Source organism: Schistocerca nitens, chromosome 2 (genome assembly GCF_023898315.1).
Source record: "Schistocerca nitens isolate TAMUIC-IGC-003100 chromosome 2, iqSchNite1.1, whole genome shotgun sequence".
Classification (NCBI taxonomy): domain Eukaryota; kingdom Metazoa; phylum Arthropoda; class Insecta; order Orthoptera; family Acrididae; genus Schistocerca; species Schistocerca nitens.
This window is the reverse complement of record NC_064615.1, coordinates 761933760-761952431: the sequence shown is the minus strand read 5'-3', so window position 1 is coordinate 761952431 and position 18672 is coordinate 761933760. Positions and strand designations below refer to the sequence as shown.

Here is an 18672-nt window from a genome sequence, read left to right as displayed (position 1 = left end):
AGTTTTGCTCCTGTTGTTGTTTCAAAACAAGGAAGTACAATTTTTTGTGAGTCAGAATCAAAGAATGGGACCGAGCAAGCGTACCCAATGTACCGCACTATGATCGTGCATTACTCACCCAGGGCCTTCTGGCCATTGTAAAGGTTTGTGAACTCCATCTTGAGACCACCGACAGTGAAGTTGACCTTCGAGCTGTCGACGTGGAAGAAGCGACGACCTTCTCGCTCTACGAAGGACATTTTGTGGTGAACCCTCACGTCCATGTTCTCTGTGGAACGAAGAAAAAACAGATTATCATTACGAAAGTGATAAAATTGTATGTGTTCGCGCAGCATAACTACTGGCTAGACACTTGTGGAAGATGATGGAATCCAAATACTTTAAGTAGAAACACCAAATTCACATGACTCACTGATTGAAGACGGTTAGCGTTAAAGCGCCTTGGTAAGAGCGGCGTAGGAGGCACGTACCGAGCAAGGAACACTGAGCGTTTTGCTCGATGAAAGAGCTCACCATTTTTACCAGCGTCGTAATGGGACAAAGACAAGGCAGGACTGCGAAATGGTAGCGTGCATGGTCGTTTCGAAGAATTGTAGTATGGATGCCTCGAAGCGCCTCCTTGACTTCTACGTCACTCCTTACAATCGTCCGATCCAATTACCTAGTATACTAAAATACCTCGGACTAAAGGTCGGCCGTAAACCAACAGCGAAACTGGTTAATTAGTTAGTTTCATATTCTATACATCATTTGACGATTAGTCATAATGACGTGGTACGAGTCATTTCAAATTGACATTGACGTACATATGTAAATGTTGCTACATGCTGACCATTGCAATTGATATATTTTTTAAAGACAAACGTGAGTTAATAATTCCTACATACCCTATTTTACACATTACAAAGATATAAATTCTTCGTTTGTGTTCAAAGTTAACTTTGCTATCTTGTCAGACATTTAATACCATTGAGTAAGCGGTGAAAAATTTTGTTGCAGCATTCTGCGTCCATTTTTAAGCTAAAGTCAACGTTAATGTGGAGTAATAATGTTATTTTTTCTATTGCTGATGCAATTAAGTCCATCATTGTTCTTCTTGAACTACAGCTGATTATTTACAACAAATAAGGGAATAAATGTGCTGTGAGGCAGCAGTCAAAAATGCCTTACTCTTTAAACAAATGTCTCCACGATGACCGTCGGTGGGCACAAAGTATATGATTCTTACAATACGTTCTTGGCCAATGATGAGTTTCTTTCTCAAAGATGAGTTATCGCAGAACATTATTCCATATGACATTGTTGAATGAAAATGCGCAAAATATATCTTTTTATTTCTCTCTCTCTCCAAGATTTGCAATGATTAGAAGCACAAATGTAGCTGATCTAAGTTGTTCTGGGAATTCTAAAATGTGTTTTCCCAGTTTAAATTTTCATCAACAAAGCCATCTAAAAATTTAGAACTTTTCTGCCCAGTTATTAAATCCTCACTACGTGCTACACTTGTCACTTGTATAGTACCTTTAGATGTGCATAGCTTAATATGTTGGGAGTTGCTGAAATTGAGAGTGAGAATGTTTGCATAAATCCGCTCAATAATACCTTTAAGAGCACTATTGTTCATTTCTACTACTAAGCACAGAACAACAAGACGACAATGTTCAATGAATAAAGCTACTAAGCGTACGAACGTGGGAAATGTATGCCTTCGCCTTACTCCACAGTCAAAAAACTTTTATCCACCAACTCTTTTTTATGCCAATTCATTCCACCAAATTGTACGACTCCTTCCACGTCCTCGAACGCCGCCTACACTGCCTTGCCTTCCGCATCCACGTACTATCTCCCGGTAGGATTTTGTATGAACTTACTAACTTTCCCAGCTCTCCTCTCCCACACAGAACACTTTCGGATTTCTTACATTTCCAGCAAGCATGATGCTTAACACTCTTTAGTTTCGTTTCTGGTTATCAGCCCTCGTATTCCAACCTCGTATAGCCCTCTAGAACTTTAAGTTAACCATTTCTGCAAAGAAATTACGGTTAAAATCTGTTATTCCATCGGATAGAGCACTGCAAATGCTTGTATGTGTCTGGATGTACAACATCCATTCCATCACATTTTTAAAGCAGATCGAGATTTGAATGGAGCTTTATAAACAATTTTTTTTCAAGTGCCTCCCTTAAACGGTTTCGATTCTGACGTTATAGCGACCAGTACTGCAGCGTATGGCTGCTTTCCATTGTTATTTACAGAAAAATGCTAATATCTTCCTGTGTTTAAAGCAATACATAAACCTTGCTTGCGCATGTGAAATAGCCTCTTTTTTTCAAACTGCAGTTTATTTGCAGTTGTCTCCGCACATATACTCCAATTTTTTGTTTGTTTACTTCGATGTCCTCCACTTACGGTTTTCTTTTTTCGATTACATAACGCATTAACCGTGTTTATCGATTTATTAACCCAGCGGACAAATTATAGTCCACTGTTAACCACCACACAGCAGCTGTTCCACAAGTTATTCGTTAAATGAGGCAACGTGTAAGTAGTACATCTGTGAATATTGTTTGTTGGTCTTTGGACAGAGACGAACACATGATCCATTCTGTTCCTAGTTATAGTGCTGTCTCTATGCATAGGACGATGAGTACAACATTTATATCGCCACATTTAGATGCAATGTAACCCTCCTTTTTTAAGCAAATCCAACATGTCGCACGCTGCATTGCGGCTTCCCTTGTCCATTACCCCTACTACGTGCATATTATTTGTGATTCCCGTAGGGGTTCGAATAATATTTGTGCATCGGCACCTAAACATATACACTATGTGATCAAAAGTATCCTGACACCTGGCTGAAAACAACTTACAAGTTCGTGACGCCTTCCATCGGTAATTCTGGAATTCAGTATGGTGTTGGCACACCCTTAGCCTTGATGACAGCTTCCAGTCTCGTAGGCATACGTTCAATCAGGTGCTTGAAGGTTTCTTGGGGAATGGCAGCCCATACTTCACGGAGTGCTGCACTGAGGAGAGGTATCGATGTCGGTTGGTGAGGCCTGGCACGAAGTCGGCGCTCCAAAACAGCCCTTAGGTGTTCTATAGGATTCAGGTCAAGTCTTTGTGCTGCCCAGTCCATTACAGGGCTGTTATTGTCGTGTAACCACTCCCCCACAGGCCGTGCATTATGAACAGGTGCTCGATCGTGTTGAAAGATGCAATCGCCATCCCCGAATTGCTCATCAATAGTGGAAAGCAAGAAGACGCTTAAAACATCAGTTTAGGTCTATGCTGTGATAGTGCCACACAAAACAACAAGAGGTGCAAACCCCCTCCGTGAAAAACACGACCACACCATAACACGACTGCCTCCGAATTTTACTGTTGGCACTACACACGCTGGCAGATGACGTTCACCGGGCATTCGCCATACCTACAACTTGCCATCGGATCGCCACATTGTGTACCGTGATTGATCACTCCACACAACGTTTTTACACTGTTCAATGGTCCAATGTTTACGCTCCTTTCACCAGCGAGCGTCGTTTGGCATTTACCGGCGTGATGCGTGGCTTATGAGCAGCTGATTGATAATGAAATACAAGTTTTCTCACCTCCCGCCTAACTGTCATAGTACTGCAGTCTGGAATTCGTGTGTGATGGTCTGGATAGATGCCTGCCTACTACACATTACGACACTCTTCAATTGTCGGCGATCGCTGTCAGTCAACAGACGAGGTCGGCCTGTATGCTTGTGTGCTGTACGAGTCCCTTCACGTTTCCACTTCACTATCACATCGGAAACAGTGGAGTTAGGGATGTTCAGAAGTGTGGAAATCTCGCGTACAGACGTGTGACACAAGTAACACCCACTCACCTGACAACCTTCGAAGTCCGTGAGTACCGCGGAGCGCCCCATTCTGCCCTGTCACGATGTCTAATGACCACTGAGATCGCTGATTTGGAGTACCTGGCAGTAGGTGGCATTACAATGCACCTATTATGAGAAACATATGTTTTTGGGGATGTCCGGATACTTTTGATCGCATCATACAGCTACCGCTCTCTTGTATGTAAACGTAACCAAGTATTGTCTCTCCTTCATTTTCTGAAAGGGAGGAAGTGGGAAGAAAGAGGAAGGGGTAGGCGGAAAATCATGATTCCCAGCCGAACAGAGCATCAAGAATTTGCGAGTATGAGGAGTAACTGACAAGGGACGCTGCGGTGCAGTGTGCGCTAAGATCAGAATGTGGGTTGCCAAAGCGGAGTATCCTGGTGGTCGGGCGGTTAAGGCAACTGTTCTAGAGAAGCTGAGCATCTGGCTTCAGGTCTGATCGGACACAATATTTTCAACTTTCGCCATTGCAATACCGCAATACCCAGTGCACCTGTGAGTAATGATTTTCTGCCTACCCCTTTCCCCTTATTCCGGCTCCCTCCATTCCAGAAAAAGAAGTTGAGGGTGTACCTTCAAGGAAATGTAACTCTTAAGAGTTAAACGTCCAGTATGCTTGTTCTCCGTGCTGACAATTTTCTTTAATCCATACGCCGGAAATACTCACCCTGAGTTCCCCAACTACCTCTGCGATGCAAAATTATATCTCATGAGCACGTTAACATGTTAATGCAATGTTGTAGAGCAAATGAACAGAACATTGTCACTAATGGAACAAAGTCTGGGTAAAAGGGAAGTACGAGCAGAGAGAGCAAGCTTAGGACTAGGTTGCGTTCTGTGGTGCGAGTTGCTGCCCCACTCAGAGCGCTGTACTTACCGGGCTCTATATGCACGTCGCCGTTGCCGTTGATGGGCAGCACCAGGAGGCGCCCGGACAGCTTGTATTTGGCGTCGATTCTCAGCCGAGGGATTTGAAGCCGGCTGTCCAGGCTTAGCGTCTTCGGATTGAACCTGTCATCAACGAGCACTACTCAGCATTTGGTACATCGCAGAAGAGAACTGAAGCCAAGGCCAATTTACACTGAGGTGACAAAAGTCATGGGATATGGTTATGCTCATACACACATGGCGTTAGTATTGCGTACACAAGGTATAAAAAGACACACCATCGGCGGAGTTGTCGCAGGTGGTTCATGTAAAAAGGTGTCCGATGTGATTATGGCCATACGAAAAGAAACAACCAACTTTGAAGGCGGAATGGTAGTTGGAGCTAGATGCATGGGTCATTCCATTCTTTATACCACCTCAAGTGTCGCTTAGCTTTGACTTCATTAAGTTCCTCTAACTTAATAAGTAATGAGCTCAGCGTTATATGTAATGCATTACTGGCACAGGGAATTTTCACAGACAGATTAAAATAGAGAACTGCTAAACCTCGTTATAAGAAAGATTTAAATAACTATCGTCCACATTTTTTACGAAAATTCTCGAACAGTAGTGTAGTCAAGAACAGTCTCACATTGAAGTACAAATAATGTAGTTAGCATATCACAGTATGGATTTCAGAATGGTGGCTCGACTGAGAATGCTATTTATACGTTGATCCACCACATATTACAAGTCTTAAATAATAAAATATCGTCAGTTGGTATTTTTTGTGGTCCTTCCAAGGCGTTCGATTGTGTGGAGCATGTTACCCTCTTAAAAGAACTCAAGTTTCACGCAATTGATGTGTTAATGTACAATCAATTTCAATCTTCTTAATAAATCATGCACAGATTTGTGCTGAAAAATTCAAACAGTGTAGGAAGGGTAAAAAATTTTAGTGACTGGGAAGAAATCATAAAGGGTTTCCCACGTGGTTTCCGTGGTTCAATTTTTGGACCGCTCCTACTTGTTATATAAGTGAATGATCTTCCACTTAACATTCAACATACTCTTTATAAACGATACTAGTCTTATAATAAATCCCATTGAAGAGAAAGCAATAAAAAGGTTTGTTAACGATGTTTTTCAAGGAATTAATAAGTGGTGCTCTGAAAATGGACGCCCCCTTAATTTTAAGAACAATATATTCAATTCTGTGCAGCAAATAGTATCATATGAACATTTGATGTAGCACATGAACAGTAAATAGAGTAGAGTACTCAGAATTTTTTAGTATGTATATTGGTTAAAATTTTAACTGGAAGAAGTATATTACTGATACTCATAAACAATTAAATTCAGCTACTCCTGGAAACGAAAGAATCAAGCTCCTGACTTACTCTGTATTTTTATATTCAGTAATGTCTCATTCAATAATTTTCTGAGGTAACTATTTATTAAGAAATAAAATATTATTTGCGCAAAAGCGAGTAGTAAGAGTATTATGGGGTGTTCGGCGGCAGTCATCACGTTGGTACCTTCAAGGACCTAGAGATTGTCACTCCACCATCACAATATATTTATTCGCTAAATAAATTCTTCACAAATAATTAATCACAATTTGAGAAGAATATTGATGTTCACACCCACAACAATAGAAAAAAGTAATCTTTATTACCCATTATTAAAGCTGTCAGAAATGAAAGGAAACCAATACGCAGAAAAAAAAAGAACTGAACGTTTCTACGATAATGTAAATTATCTGACAGGTAGCAAAGCAAGTTTTAAATCTAACATAAAATCATTTCTCGTGGGCAGACCTGACTCGTTCTACATAATTTCGATAACGGAATCGTTCAAATGATCGATGGAACATGTAACTAACTAACGATGTAAATGAATAACAGAGATGTGTATACATGGGAAATTTCTCGACCATTATATCCCATTCTTTTGAAATCCCTACACAGACAGTGCTAGCTGGCCTGCTGTCAGCACTTTGGAACTGACGAATGACTGCGTTGACTTCATTGCACTTTTAACAGCCACCGTCTGCAATATTCGACCGTCGTTGTCCATCAGTAAATGAGGTCTGCCTGTTCATGCTTTAGCTGTGGTTCTTCCTTCGCGTTTCCACTTCACAATCACACCATCAACAGTTAGTTTGGGCAGATTTAGAAGAGCTAAAATGTCCCTTATGGATTTGTTATTGAGGTTACATCCAGTGACTAGTCCACGTACGACGTCACGTCTCCTGATCGTTCCATCCTCCTGTTACTGCTTCTCTGCAGGCAAAACATTGCTCCCCGCCTCCTTTTATACTGGCGGGTCCTCGTCGTGTCAGATGTAATCGTCAATTCCTCATTGCAAACGGATGTCCGGAAGCGTTTAATCAGAAAACGTATATGAAACTTTTACTCATTGCCGAATTAACGTGGACAGGAGGACTTACAGGTCAAATAGGTTTTTATTTAATAAAAGTAATGGAAATGGGATACAAAGGAGACACTTGTCGTGACTAGTCTGATAAACCAAAGGAAACTCTAATGCGTATAATTCAGAATTATATATGTCCGATGTACACAAGTATATGCAAGATATTCCCACATGAAGAAGTTAACTCTTCATAAAAATTGAAACATGAGAACTGTTTCAAGCTGGATCTATGAGTTGATACTTCGGACGTGACAGAGCGGCGTACTGGCCGCGAAAGACAGGGCTCCTGGTTCAAGGACTGGAACGCGCACAATTTTTGCTCATCGATTAAACTGTACGAAAAAAGTTTTGGGCAACGATCATGGCTTGCAGAGTTTTTTATCGGAAACTTCTTTCTGAGTGACCTTTTCCCCTGTATAGTGGACGTGAAAATAATGTTGCTCTTGAGAAAGATATTCCGCGTGGATATGAGAAATTTTTAAGATTTTCCCTGGCCGGCGACAGTGCCAGAGTTGGAGCCAAGGCTGACTAGTATGCAATATCTATATTGGAAAGTCAGCAACGAAGAACTTCCGATACTGCATGAGGACTTTTGACACATCACAGATGAACTGCCACACGAGCTGGATGATCAAGGTGGCATGCTGCAGAGTGACCTCGCGGAGAAAGGAGCATAACATCAGTCTGCCGATCATACATAGTGACGTAACAACACGTAAGGCACATGCAAGACTGGATTTATATCAGACAGAGGTAATCAAACTGAAAGCCTGAAGGGAAGTGTTGACAGTTTCAGAAAACTAGGACCCATTCAGTCACTCTTAACACACGATAACATCACTGGCGTAGACAAGGTAGTACAAACACTCTGACTTCCAAAGTCTGGTTCTTTGTTTCCCCAGCTGTTACGATCTGGGACCTCTGACAATCAATCCACGGTCCTCCTACACTGAGGTTCCAAAGAAACTGGTATAGGCATAAGTATTCAAATACAGAGATATGTAAACAGATAGAATATGGCGCTGCGGTCGGCAACGCCTATATAAGACAAGTGTCTCGCGCAGTTGTTAGATCGGTTACTGCTGCTTCAATGGCAGGTTATCAAGATTTAAGTGAGTTTGAAGGTGGTATTATAGTCGGCGCACGGCCGATGGTATACAGCATCTCCGAGGTAGCGATGAAGTGGATATTTTCCCATACGACCATCTCACGAGTGTACCGTGAATGTCAGGAATCCGGTAAAACATGAAATCTCCGACATCACTGCGGCCGAAAAAAGAGTCTGCAAGAGCGGGACCAACCACGACTGAAGAGAATCCTCCAACGTGACAGAAGTGCAACGCTTCCGCCTATTGCTACAGATTTCAATGTTGGGTGATCAACAAGTGTCAGAGCGCAAACCATTCAACGAAACATCATCGATATGGGCTTTCGGAGCCGAAGGCCCACTCGTGTACCCTTGATGATTGCACGACACAAAGCTTTACGCCTCGCCTGGGCCCGTCAGCACCGACATTGGACTGTTGATGACTAGAAACATGTTGCCTCGGCGGACGAGTCTCGTATAAAATTGTGTTGAGAGGATCGGCGTGTACAGAATGGAGACAACCTCATGAATCCATGGACCCTGCATGTCAGCAGTGGACTGTTAAAGCTGGTGCAGGCTCTGTAATGGTGCGGGACGTGTGCAGTTGCAGTGATATTGGACCTCTGAAGGTCTAGACACGGTTCTGACAGGTGACAAGTATGGAAACATGCTGTGTGATAACTTGCATCCAGCCGGCCGAAGTGGCCGTGCGGTTAAAGGCGCTGCAGTCTGGAACCGCAAGACCGCTACGGTCGCAGGTTCGAATCCTGCCTCGGGCATGGATGTTTGTGATGTCCTTAGGTTAGTTAGGTTTAACTAGTTCTAAGTTCTAGGGGACTAATGACCTCAGCAGTTGAGTCCCATAGTGCTCAGAGCCATTTGAACCATTTTGAACTTGCATCCAATGATGTATATTGTGCATTCCGACGGACTTGGGCAATTCCAGCAGGACAATGCGACGCACTACACGTCCAGAATTGTTACAGAGTGGCTCCAGGAACACCCTTCCGAGTTTAAACACTTCAGCTGGCCACCAAACTCCCCAGACATGAAATTATTGAGCATATCTGGGACGCTTTGCAACGTGTTGTTCAGATGAGGCTCCACCCCCACGTACTCTTACGGATTTATGGAGAGCCCTGCAGGATTCATGGTGTCAGTTCCCTCCAGCACTACTTCAGACATAAGTCGAGTCCATACTACGTCATGTTGCAGCACTTCTGCGTGCTCGCGGGGGCCCTACACGATATTAGGCAGGTGTACCAAATTCTTTGGCTGTTCAGGGTAGATGACCTGGATTTACAAAGTAACAGCCAGTCCAGCTTGAACGACTTGGCTACCGTAGGCTGCTGCCCTCTTGTCTGCACCTTCATTGAGAGTTGGGTGCCCCCTACCATCAGGTCCATGGAGGCCTTGCTAATGGTATCTGGTGAGTTGTCACGCACCCATCATCCCAGGGGAGCGCGGTATCAGTTGTCCCACCTTCTGCATCTATGAACAGACATCAGCACTGCTGACGGTTCTCTAGCTGAGAGACCATGATGCAGCTCTTCATGACTATAGCAGTCTCATGTAGAACTGTTGTGTGCCTTTCTTGGTACGCCAAGTATGACGTGAGCGAGAACGCCCTGGTAATCAGCTATCCAAGCTGCTGCCACTGGGACATGTGGGCAACATCTGCAGTGTATCGGGTCAGCAGTGCCATAGCTGCTCGCTATATGTGCATCATCATAACTGCTGTGGCTGAGACTGCAAGCCACACAGGCATCAGCACATGCCAATATTGCTAGCACCTTTCTGTTCATCTGGCTGCTGACAGGTTTTAAAGAAGATGACTGTGTAGCCATGAATAATAGATGTGTATGCTGTTAACAATGTCTTATTAGAGCCTTTGGGCGTTCGTCAGATCCTCACTGCCGCACTCCACGCTATGGTAGGGCCCACAGCTCTGGCCCTCTATAGTAAACACTTGTTGTCATTATATTTCAATGGGATGGGCTGTGACTCCAACAGTGAACGGAACAATACGGCTGTACTGTATTTAGTCTATAAACGTAGTCGTACCCGGAAGGATCATTTCAAGTTGAGACCCTGTGCGCATTTTTACTTTATGCAATAAGGGTTCTCAGTATAGCAATCTGACCGATTAATAGGCGTACACTATGTCAAGAGAAGATTCAGCTTCTATAGTCAGACACAAAACGTCTAATATATGCCTTGTAGTGGTCGCCCGCGATCGCGATCGCTGACGAGCGCTGCTTACAAATTACCCCATAAGATTGAAGCAGTACTGTGCGCTACCTTTCTCGGGACGACTGGATGGTGTTTGTTTATCCAGACTGTATGCAACCTTCCTCGCCTCGCGCACTGTAGAGGGCAAGGGAACATATGGAATGAAGCTAGTATCAATGGCATTATGTTCTCTTTACCGAGGAATGCAGGATTTGTCTGATGCCTGATGGTACCCACAGAGGAGTGTGGGGAGCTTCCAGGTGCTGATGCATATCTGGAGCGTGTGGCCGCATGGGTTGGTAGGGGATGAGTGTCTGACATGTCTTGCTTCCATATTATGATACAAGTACTATTTTGAGAGATGTACAGCGTTGAGTTGGTATCCTCCAACCTATTGTCCTGCTCTGCAGCCAACGTTTCGGCGACTGGGTTCAAGATGATAATGCACGAACACACAAGAACCATCTCCTGAACACCTTCCTCCGCAATACGGGAATCAAACGAGTAGGATGGCCTCCCATGTTCGTTGACATCAAACCAACTGAGCACACTAGCGCCAGATGAAATTTGCAGTGTGTCATCGCTGGAATCCTCCTCAAATGCTGGCTGATCTCAGTAGGACTGACGTGGAAGACTGGGACATGCTTGAACAATAACATCCTGAGAATCTTGGAAGCAGTATGCGAAGTATAGTTCAAGCAAGACTGTACTGGATGTTTCGCGTAAATGCATACTTGTGAAGATGTGCGTTTTCCAATATGTGTCGTTACAAGACGCCACACAATCACAGCAGTTCGAAAAGCCGCACGAATGAAGTTGCGGCTGTATCAGCTCGTCTCTATGAGGGCGCTGTCAGCAAGAGCACCATGGCACCAGCGCTGGCATGAGTCTACATTGGATGTCACCTGGACACATCGGGCCTACTTGGAGGTCGATTAGAGAATTGTGCTGTCCGAAAAGTGGGAGAATGGTGCTGTTTGCTGTAGAGCAGTCTGTTCCTGGCGGTTCCTCGAAAACACAAATTGCGGCAGTGTCTTGAGCTGTGTGAGTGTGGTTTTATGCAGCACTTCCCTCATTTCTGGTGCAAGATTTTGTTAATTCTCTCCTTTACATGACTGGCATTATGCTTATAGGAAAGAGCCTACAGCGTTATTGGTGTCTTACTCTTTGCAAGTGTGATTATTCATTATTGCGTGGCTTTTAAGCATTTTTTTCTATAATTCTGATTGCCATAATTGTAATCATTTCGGACAGTTGGGCAGTAGCACTCAGTGAATCACTGGGTTTTGTTAGTGTGTCTTTTTCTCGGTGATGCAGGCATGTCTAAGAAAAGCAAATCCTTGGTATGTTTTGGTGCCTACGATCTAGTGTTGTTGAACTGCCGCTCTGTTTTCCTTTTGTAACGAAGGGCTACGAACCTCTCATATTCTCGCTCATGTTGTCGCACATAACGCTGGTTTTGAGTACATGGCCTAAAACTGTTTTAGGAAGTATTTGGAAACATTTTTCCATCTTAAAGTTTCTAACTATAACGAAATTCCTTACGCCTTGTTATACTCTCGATTTCTTATCACTGTGTTATTTGGCAGAGACTGTGGGCATGATTACTCAATACAAAATTTCATGTATATGTTTTCACTGTTATCGTAAGTTGATATTTGGTGCTCTGGACCGTGAAAGTCAATAGATTTTTGGGTCTGATACGCGTTTTTAAATTGCTCTCATTCCGTGGACTGCCCAAGCGTAATTTTATTGCGTCATTTGTTTTTGATATTACGCAGCCACTTCTTGTATTTTAAGGCATTGCTCTTATAAGTTTTTTGAAAGATTGGTGGTAATATGAAATATCTGTGATACTGGTGAATAGAAGTTTTAAAATTATGATTACTCACCGCCCAACCTAGCCCTATTACTCCCTCTTAAGTGAAAAAATAAACTGAAACTATTTTGGTTATTGTTTTGTTTTTATTTCATAGTAAATTTGTTACTTTAATCTCATAAGACTTAGTTTTCGTTTCCATATTCATCTCGAATCTAACACTACGTATCTACGTGGTGTCAAACTTTTTTAGCAGTTTATATTCAGTATAGCATATGATGCGAGTATCTTTGAAAATATCTACTATGGCTTGAGTTTCACTCAGGAGGCTAGAAGAGCGGTTATGTCACACTTGGTGCTTGCTGTTACGGCCCGTAATACTGCCACCAAGCATATACAGGTAGGCCTTCCGATACTGGGCAGGCGCCATAAAAGGCAGGCTCGCTTCCAGTACTCGCACTGGTATTACTTTCACATCCAGAACCTGTAGATGAGGGAATTACAAACAAATCGCAGCTTTTACTGTGAAAGCAATCCGTCGATCCATGTATGAAAGGACACATGCTTAATTTTCAACATTCAGTAATCAAAAGTACCACAATAGAGCTGTCACGCAGAAACCTAGGATCCAGTTAAAAAGCAGATCCAGATCAATACAGGAAATTGTTTTTGATGCTAAATCCTGGAGGCAGTATACCTCAGTGCCTCAGCTTATCCGTCATCGTGGAAACTACACATTGCTGAACGGTTACGCTGAGCCATTGAGTGACTTCCTATGTTAAACTTAGACAAATGCGAAATTGCGTTAAGCCTCAAACTGACTTTAAAGATCTTCTGAGGAACGAACTTTTAATTACTGCTATAACAGCTAACAAAGGGAGTCGTTAAGTAGTATATGATCATTATCACACTTTAAGAAAGGTTATATCTAAAGAAAATTCTTTTTTGTGCTATATTTATTTAATTTCATTTTTATTTTCAGTGTCTGACTGAGTGCTCAGCTGGGATTGTTTGATATCCGGCCCATTGTGGTGCGTGATCCCCATTTTACACAAATCCCAGAATCTGTAACGGGGATGCAAAGTTTTCCAAATGGAAATACTTGGTAGGGAATTTCCTGTTCCGGAATTTGAATTACAACCAAGGAAAACCTCCTGAAAACTGTGATCAGATATAGGGGATTTAATTTCGATGGTCAAGAAGTATTCTACTGAAATTACACGTGTTCCTGGAATAAATGAAGATTATGAGAGTTGAGAGCGTCAAAAAGTCTGTGGCAAAAATACTCAAGCCCTTTCTGAAGCATCGGTGAGTGAAACTATGTGAGATCGCTGGGGTTGAAGGAACTCGACACGCCGTGTTCACCCCATTTCCCACGAATTTCGTATGTTTGTGTGTCTGCCGCATACATTAGCCACCGAACAAAAGTACTGTAGAAAGGATATAAGAGTGATTTGATCGGTTTGGACACAATTCCAGTGAGGTTCTCGGCAGGAGCGTAACATCAGTATATCGGTTGATTATCATAAATCGAGGTACAGTCGAAACAAGTGCGAAACAAGAAGAGAAGCTGTAGCAAAGAAAGCAAAATTCATGGCTACACTTTTTTGGGTCTTGCACTGTGTGATGCACTCTAGCCATTTCCCAAAACGTCGACCCATTAATGAATAGTATTATTGCCATTCAGGGTAAACATTGCCTTCTCAAATGGTTCAAATGGCTCTGAGCACTATGGGACTCAACTGCTGAGGTCATTAGTTCCCTAGGACTTAGAACTAGTTAAACCTAACTAACCTAAGGACATCACAAACATCCATGCCCGAGGCAGGATTCGCACCTGCGACCGTAGCGGTCTTGCGGTTCCAGACTGCAGCGCCTTTAACCGCACGGCCACTTCGGCCGGCATTGCCTTCTCTCAAAGAAGTAAACTCCCGGATCATTGTTGCAAAACTGCACGAAATTCTCTTCGAAGTGCTTCCACATGAGGAGAAATCTCCAGATCTATCTCCTCAAACTTGAGAAAAGGGCTGTTTGTGCAACGGTTTATATGTAATGAAGATTTTGAAGGTGCGAATGATGCATGTTTTACATAATTCGACAAAATGTATTGATTTATAAAACGTTTTGCATGTTAAATCTGTCTCTCTGTTACCTACATTGTAAATGCATAATTTATTTTTTATTGGACTGTTTTGAAATTTACTGGCAGTTTAAAACTGCATGCAGCACCGAGACTCCAGCTCGAAATCTTAGTTTTCACGGCCAATCTAGACACGACTTTTCACCATATTTCACAGCCTCCACACCTGCCTGTATCTGCGTCCTATTTTCCTGTGTAACCTGCTGGACTAGCACTTCTGGCGGAAAGACTACTGCGATAAAACAGCTCTAGTACAAACTACAAGCCATTTCTAAAATGAATATTTCTAAAATGAATATTTCACTCTGTAGCGTATTGTGTGCTGCATTGAAACTTCCCAGCGTATCAAAATTGTGCGCTAGACTAGGACTCGAATCTAGACCCTTGCCATACGCGGGCATTGCTCTTACCGTTGAGCTATCAAGGCACTACTATAGTTTGTGAAGAAGGACGTTCCTAAAGTCGTGCCGCGGTAGCTCAGTCGATAAGGGCATTGTCTGTGCAAGGCAAGGTCCTAGGTTTGAGTCCCACAGTGGCCCATTGTGCAGCAGTCTGAAAGATTAATGCCGTTACTAGACTATTAGAAATAATAATGCTGCAATAGAAGCGAAACTTTCTTAAATACATTCAGAGGAAAATAGACCAACGCGAAGAAATTGTACAAATGGGACGGAAATCGGTACATGTGATGTACATGTACAGAAAAACAAATGATTAATTGATAACAGTAATTATAAAAGTCAATAACGCGTTGGTCCATACGCAAACAATTATTCTGCTTAGCATGGATTCATAGAGTTGTTGGATGCCCTCCTGAGGGATATCGTGGCAAATTCTGCCCAATTGGCGTGTTAGATCATCAAAATCCACAGATGGTTGGAGAGTCCCGCCCATAATGTTCTAAACCTTATTGACTGTGGGGAGATCCGGCGAACTTGCTGGCCAAGGCAGGGTTTGGAAAGCTCAAAGACAAACAGTAGAAACTCCCGCCTGCGTGGACTGGCATTATTCAAAAATGGTTCAAATGGCTCTGAGCACTATGGGATCCAACTTCTGAGGTCATTAGTCCCCTAGAACTTAGAACTAATTAAACCTAACTAACCTAAGGACATCACATACAGCCCTGCCCGAGGCAGGATTCGAACCTGAGATCGTAGCGGTCTCGCGGTTCCAGACTGCAGCGCCTAGAACCGCACGGCCACTGGCATTATTCAGCTGAAATGTAAGCCCAGTATGGTTTGCCAAGAATGGCAACAAAACGGTGAGTAGAATGTCGTCGACGTACGCTCCGCCGTAACGCTGCCACGGATGGCAACCCAAGACGTCCTGATATGAAAACAAATGGCACCCCAAACATCACTCCCGGTTGTTTGATCCAGCGGGCGACGGTCAGGTTGGTATCCCACCGCTGTCTGAGGTTTCTCCAGAAACGTCTTCCATCTGGAATCTCGTTGATTGGAGAAGAATTTTCAAAGGTGAGTCCCTCTTCGAATTGATCCCCCATGACCAGCGAATACGTGTCTGGAGATGCCTCAGACAGTGGTGGGAAAGCAATTTGACTGTCATCCGCCATATGGCCCAGAAATCACAAATGATGGTCTGGGTTGGAGTGATCGTCTGGGGTGCCACTTCTTTGTGCAGTAGGACCCCTGTGGTTGTCATCCGCGGCTACGCCCAGTTTTGTTGCTCTTCTTGGCAAGCCATGGTGGGCTTACATTTCAGCAAGATAATGCGCTTCCGCATACGCCGAGAGTTTCCTCTGTTGGTCTTCGTGCTTGCCAAACCCTACTTTAGCCAGCAAGGTCGCCGGATCCCTGACCAGTTAGGAAAGGTTGGAGCATTAAGGCCAGAACCATCCAACCAGATAGGGATTTTGACGATCTAACTTTCCACTTAGACAGAATTTGTCACGATACCCCTCAGAAGGACATCTATCAACTCTCGAAATAACGCCAAGCAGAATAACTGCTTGGAGGACCCATGTGGACCAACGCGTTAGCATCCTCAATTTGCGAAGCTGTTTCTCTTGAATAAATCATCCAGTTTTTGGAAATTTTTAATTTGTTAGTCAGAACATACACCTCACATCTACCGATTTCCGTCCCATTTGGATAATTCTTTCGTGGAGCGTAGCTCCTTTTGTCTTAAGAGTGTTTTTGTAAAATGTTTGTATTGGTATTATTCTGCCTGTTAGAGTTATAGTTGAAGGTTGACCACGCCGTCGAAGTGCTACCTGTGCTCGACGGCCTTTGCCTGCGAGAGTCCGCGGATTTTCATGTCGGTGAGCGTCGAGTTGACCGCCACCGGTCCCTCACCGTCGGCCAGCACCGCGATCTGCGTCACATCCAGGGGGTCCAGCGGTAACGCGCCAATCTCGGGGAACCCTGCAACACGGCGGGCCAACGCCTTACACAGAGTTGCCCACAGCAAGGGTGCTCCAAGGCAGCTTCTCTAAAAGAAGAGCAGAGAAGCTGCCCGTGGAGCAAAAATCCGCGGTACGAATCCAAACGGTCACCCAGTTTCTCAAGAAAACCTGCATCTCTTCCAAATCACATTTTAGACTACTTACAGCGGTGCCCACCTTTTCGTTGTTCTTATTGGGTAGGATTTTATTTTGGTTTGTATTTGTTCATTTATACCACTAATCTCTGAGGACTCATCATACGTAAACGCTGTCTTCATATTGTCTTATTTTCATTTAACTCTCCTTTTACGCTACACATGTTTAGTTCACTAGAGATATCAAAATGACTGATTCTATCCGTTCATTTAGATCCTTTGCTGTAATAACCTCCTCTTCGTGCTCTAGATAAATTTTTCTTGCTTCTTGTTCACTGCCGATTTCACTTTCACTTTTATATAATAGTGTTGGCAGTGCAACAGTCCGATAAACTTTTATCTTGCGTGTTTCATAGATTTGTTTTTCATATGCTGATTATTCCGCAAATACACTACACTTATTTATTTTCTGTGTATTTGTTTCAGTCATACTATAAAATGCAAGCACGATATTTAAATTACACTACTGGCAATTAAAATTGCCACATCAAAAAGAAATGCAGATGATAAACGGGTATTCATTGGGCAAATATATTACACTAGAACTGACATGTGATTACATTTTCACGCAAGTTGGCTGCATAGATCCTGAGAAATCAGTAACCAGAACAACCACCTCTCGCCGTAATAACGGGCTTGATACGCCTGGACATTGAGTCAAACAGAGCTTGGATGGCGTGTACAGGTACAGCTGCCCATGTAACTTCAACACGATACCACAGTTCATCAAGAGTAGTGACTGGCGTATTGTGACGAGCCAGTTACTCGGCCACCATTGACCAGACGTTTTCAATTGGTGAGAGATCTGGAGAATGTGCTGGCCAGGGCAGCAGTCGAACATTTCCTGTATCCAGAAAGGCCCGTACAGGACCGGCAACATGCGGTCGTGCATTATCCTGCTGAAATGTAGGGTTTCGCAGGGATCGAATGAAGGGTAGAGCCACGAGTCGTAACACATCTGAAATGTAACGTCCACTGTTCAAAGTGCCGTCAATGCGAACAATAGGAGACCGAGACGTGTAACCAATGGCACCCCATACCATCACGCCGGGTGATACGCCAGTATGGCGATGACGAATACACGCTTCCAATGTGCGTTCACCGCGATGTCGCCAAACACGGATGCGACCGTCTGGTTGTTGTAAACAGAACCTGGATTCATCCGAATAAGTGACGGTTATCCATTCGTGCACCCAGGTTCTTCGTTGAGTACACCATCGCAGGCGCTCCTGTCTGTGATACAGCGTCAAGGGTAACCGCAACCATGGTCTCCGAGCTGATAGTCCATGCTGCTGCAAACGTCGTCGAACTGTTCGTGCAGATGATTGTTGTCTTGCAAACGTCCCCATCTGTTGACTCAGGGTTCGAGACGTGGCTGCACGTTCCGTTACAGCCATGCGGATAAGATGCCTGTCATCTCGACTGCTAGTGATACGAGGCCGTTGGGATTCAACACGGCGTTCCGTATTACCCTCCTGAACCCACCGATTCCATATTCTGCTAACAGTCACTGGATCCCGACCAACGAGAGCAGCTCTGTCGCGATACGATAAACGGCAATCGCGATAGGCTATAATCCGACCTTTATCAATGTCGGAAACGTGATGGTATGCATTCCTCCTTCTTACACGAGGCAT

The 18672-nt window shown here is 43.6% G+C and overlaps 1 protein-coding gene across 1 annotated transcript in view; it reads right to left on the bottom strand.

The window, feature by feature from the left end:
* LOC126236990 (circadian clock-controlled protein daywake-like) overlaps positions 1–18672 on the bottom strand; it is a 65522-nt gene that overhangs the window by 28944 nt on the left and 17906 nt on the right. Inside the window, exons 3-5 of the mRNA XM_049946715.1 lie at positions 16710–16860; positions 4773–4906; positions 119–268 (exon numbers count right to left, since the gene is read on the bottom strand). Coding sequence (XP_049802672.1) covers positions 119–268; positions 4773–4906; positions 16710–16860 — 435 coding nt within the window. The remainder of the gene's footprint in view (positions 1–118; positions 269–4772; positions 4907–16709; positions 16861–18672) is intronic.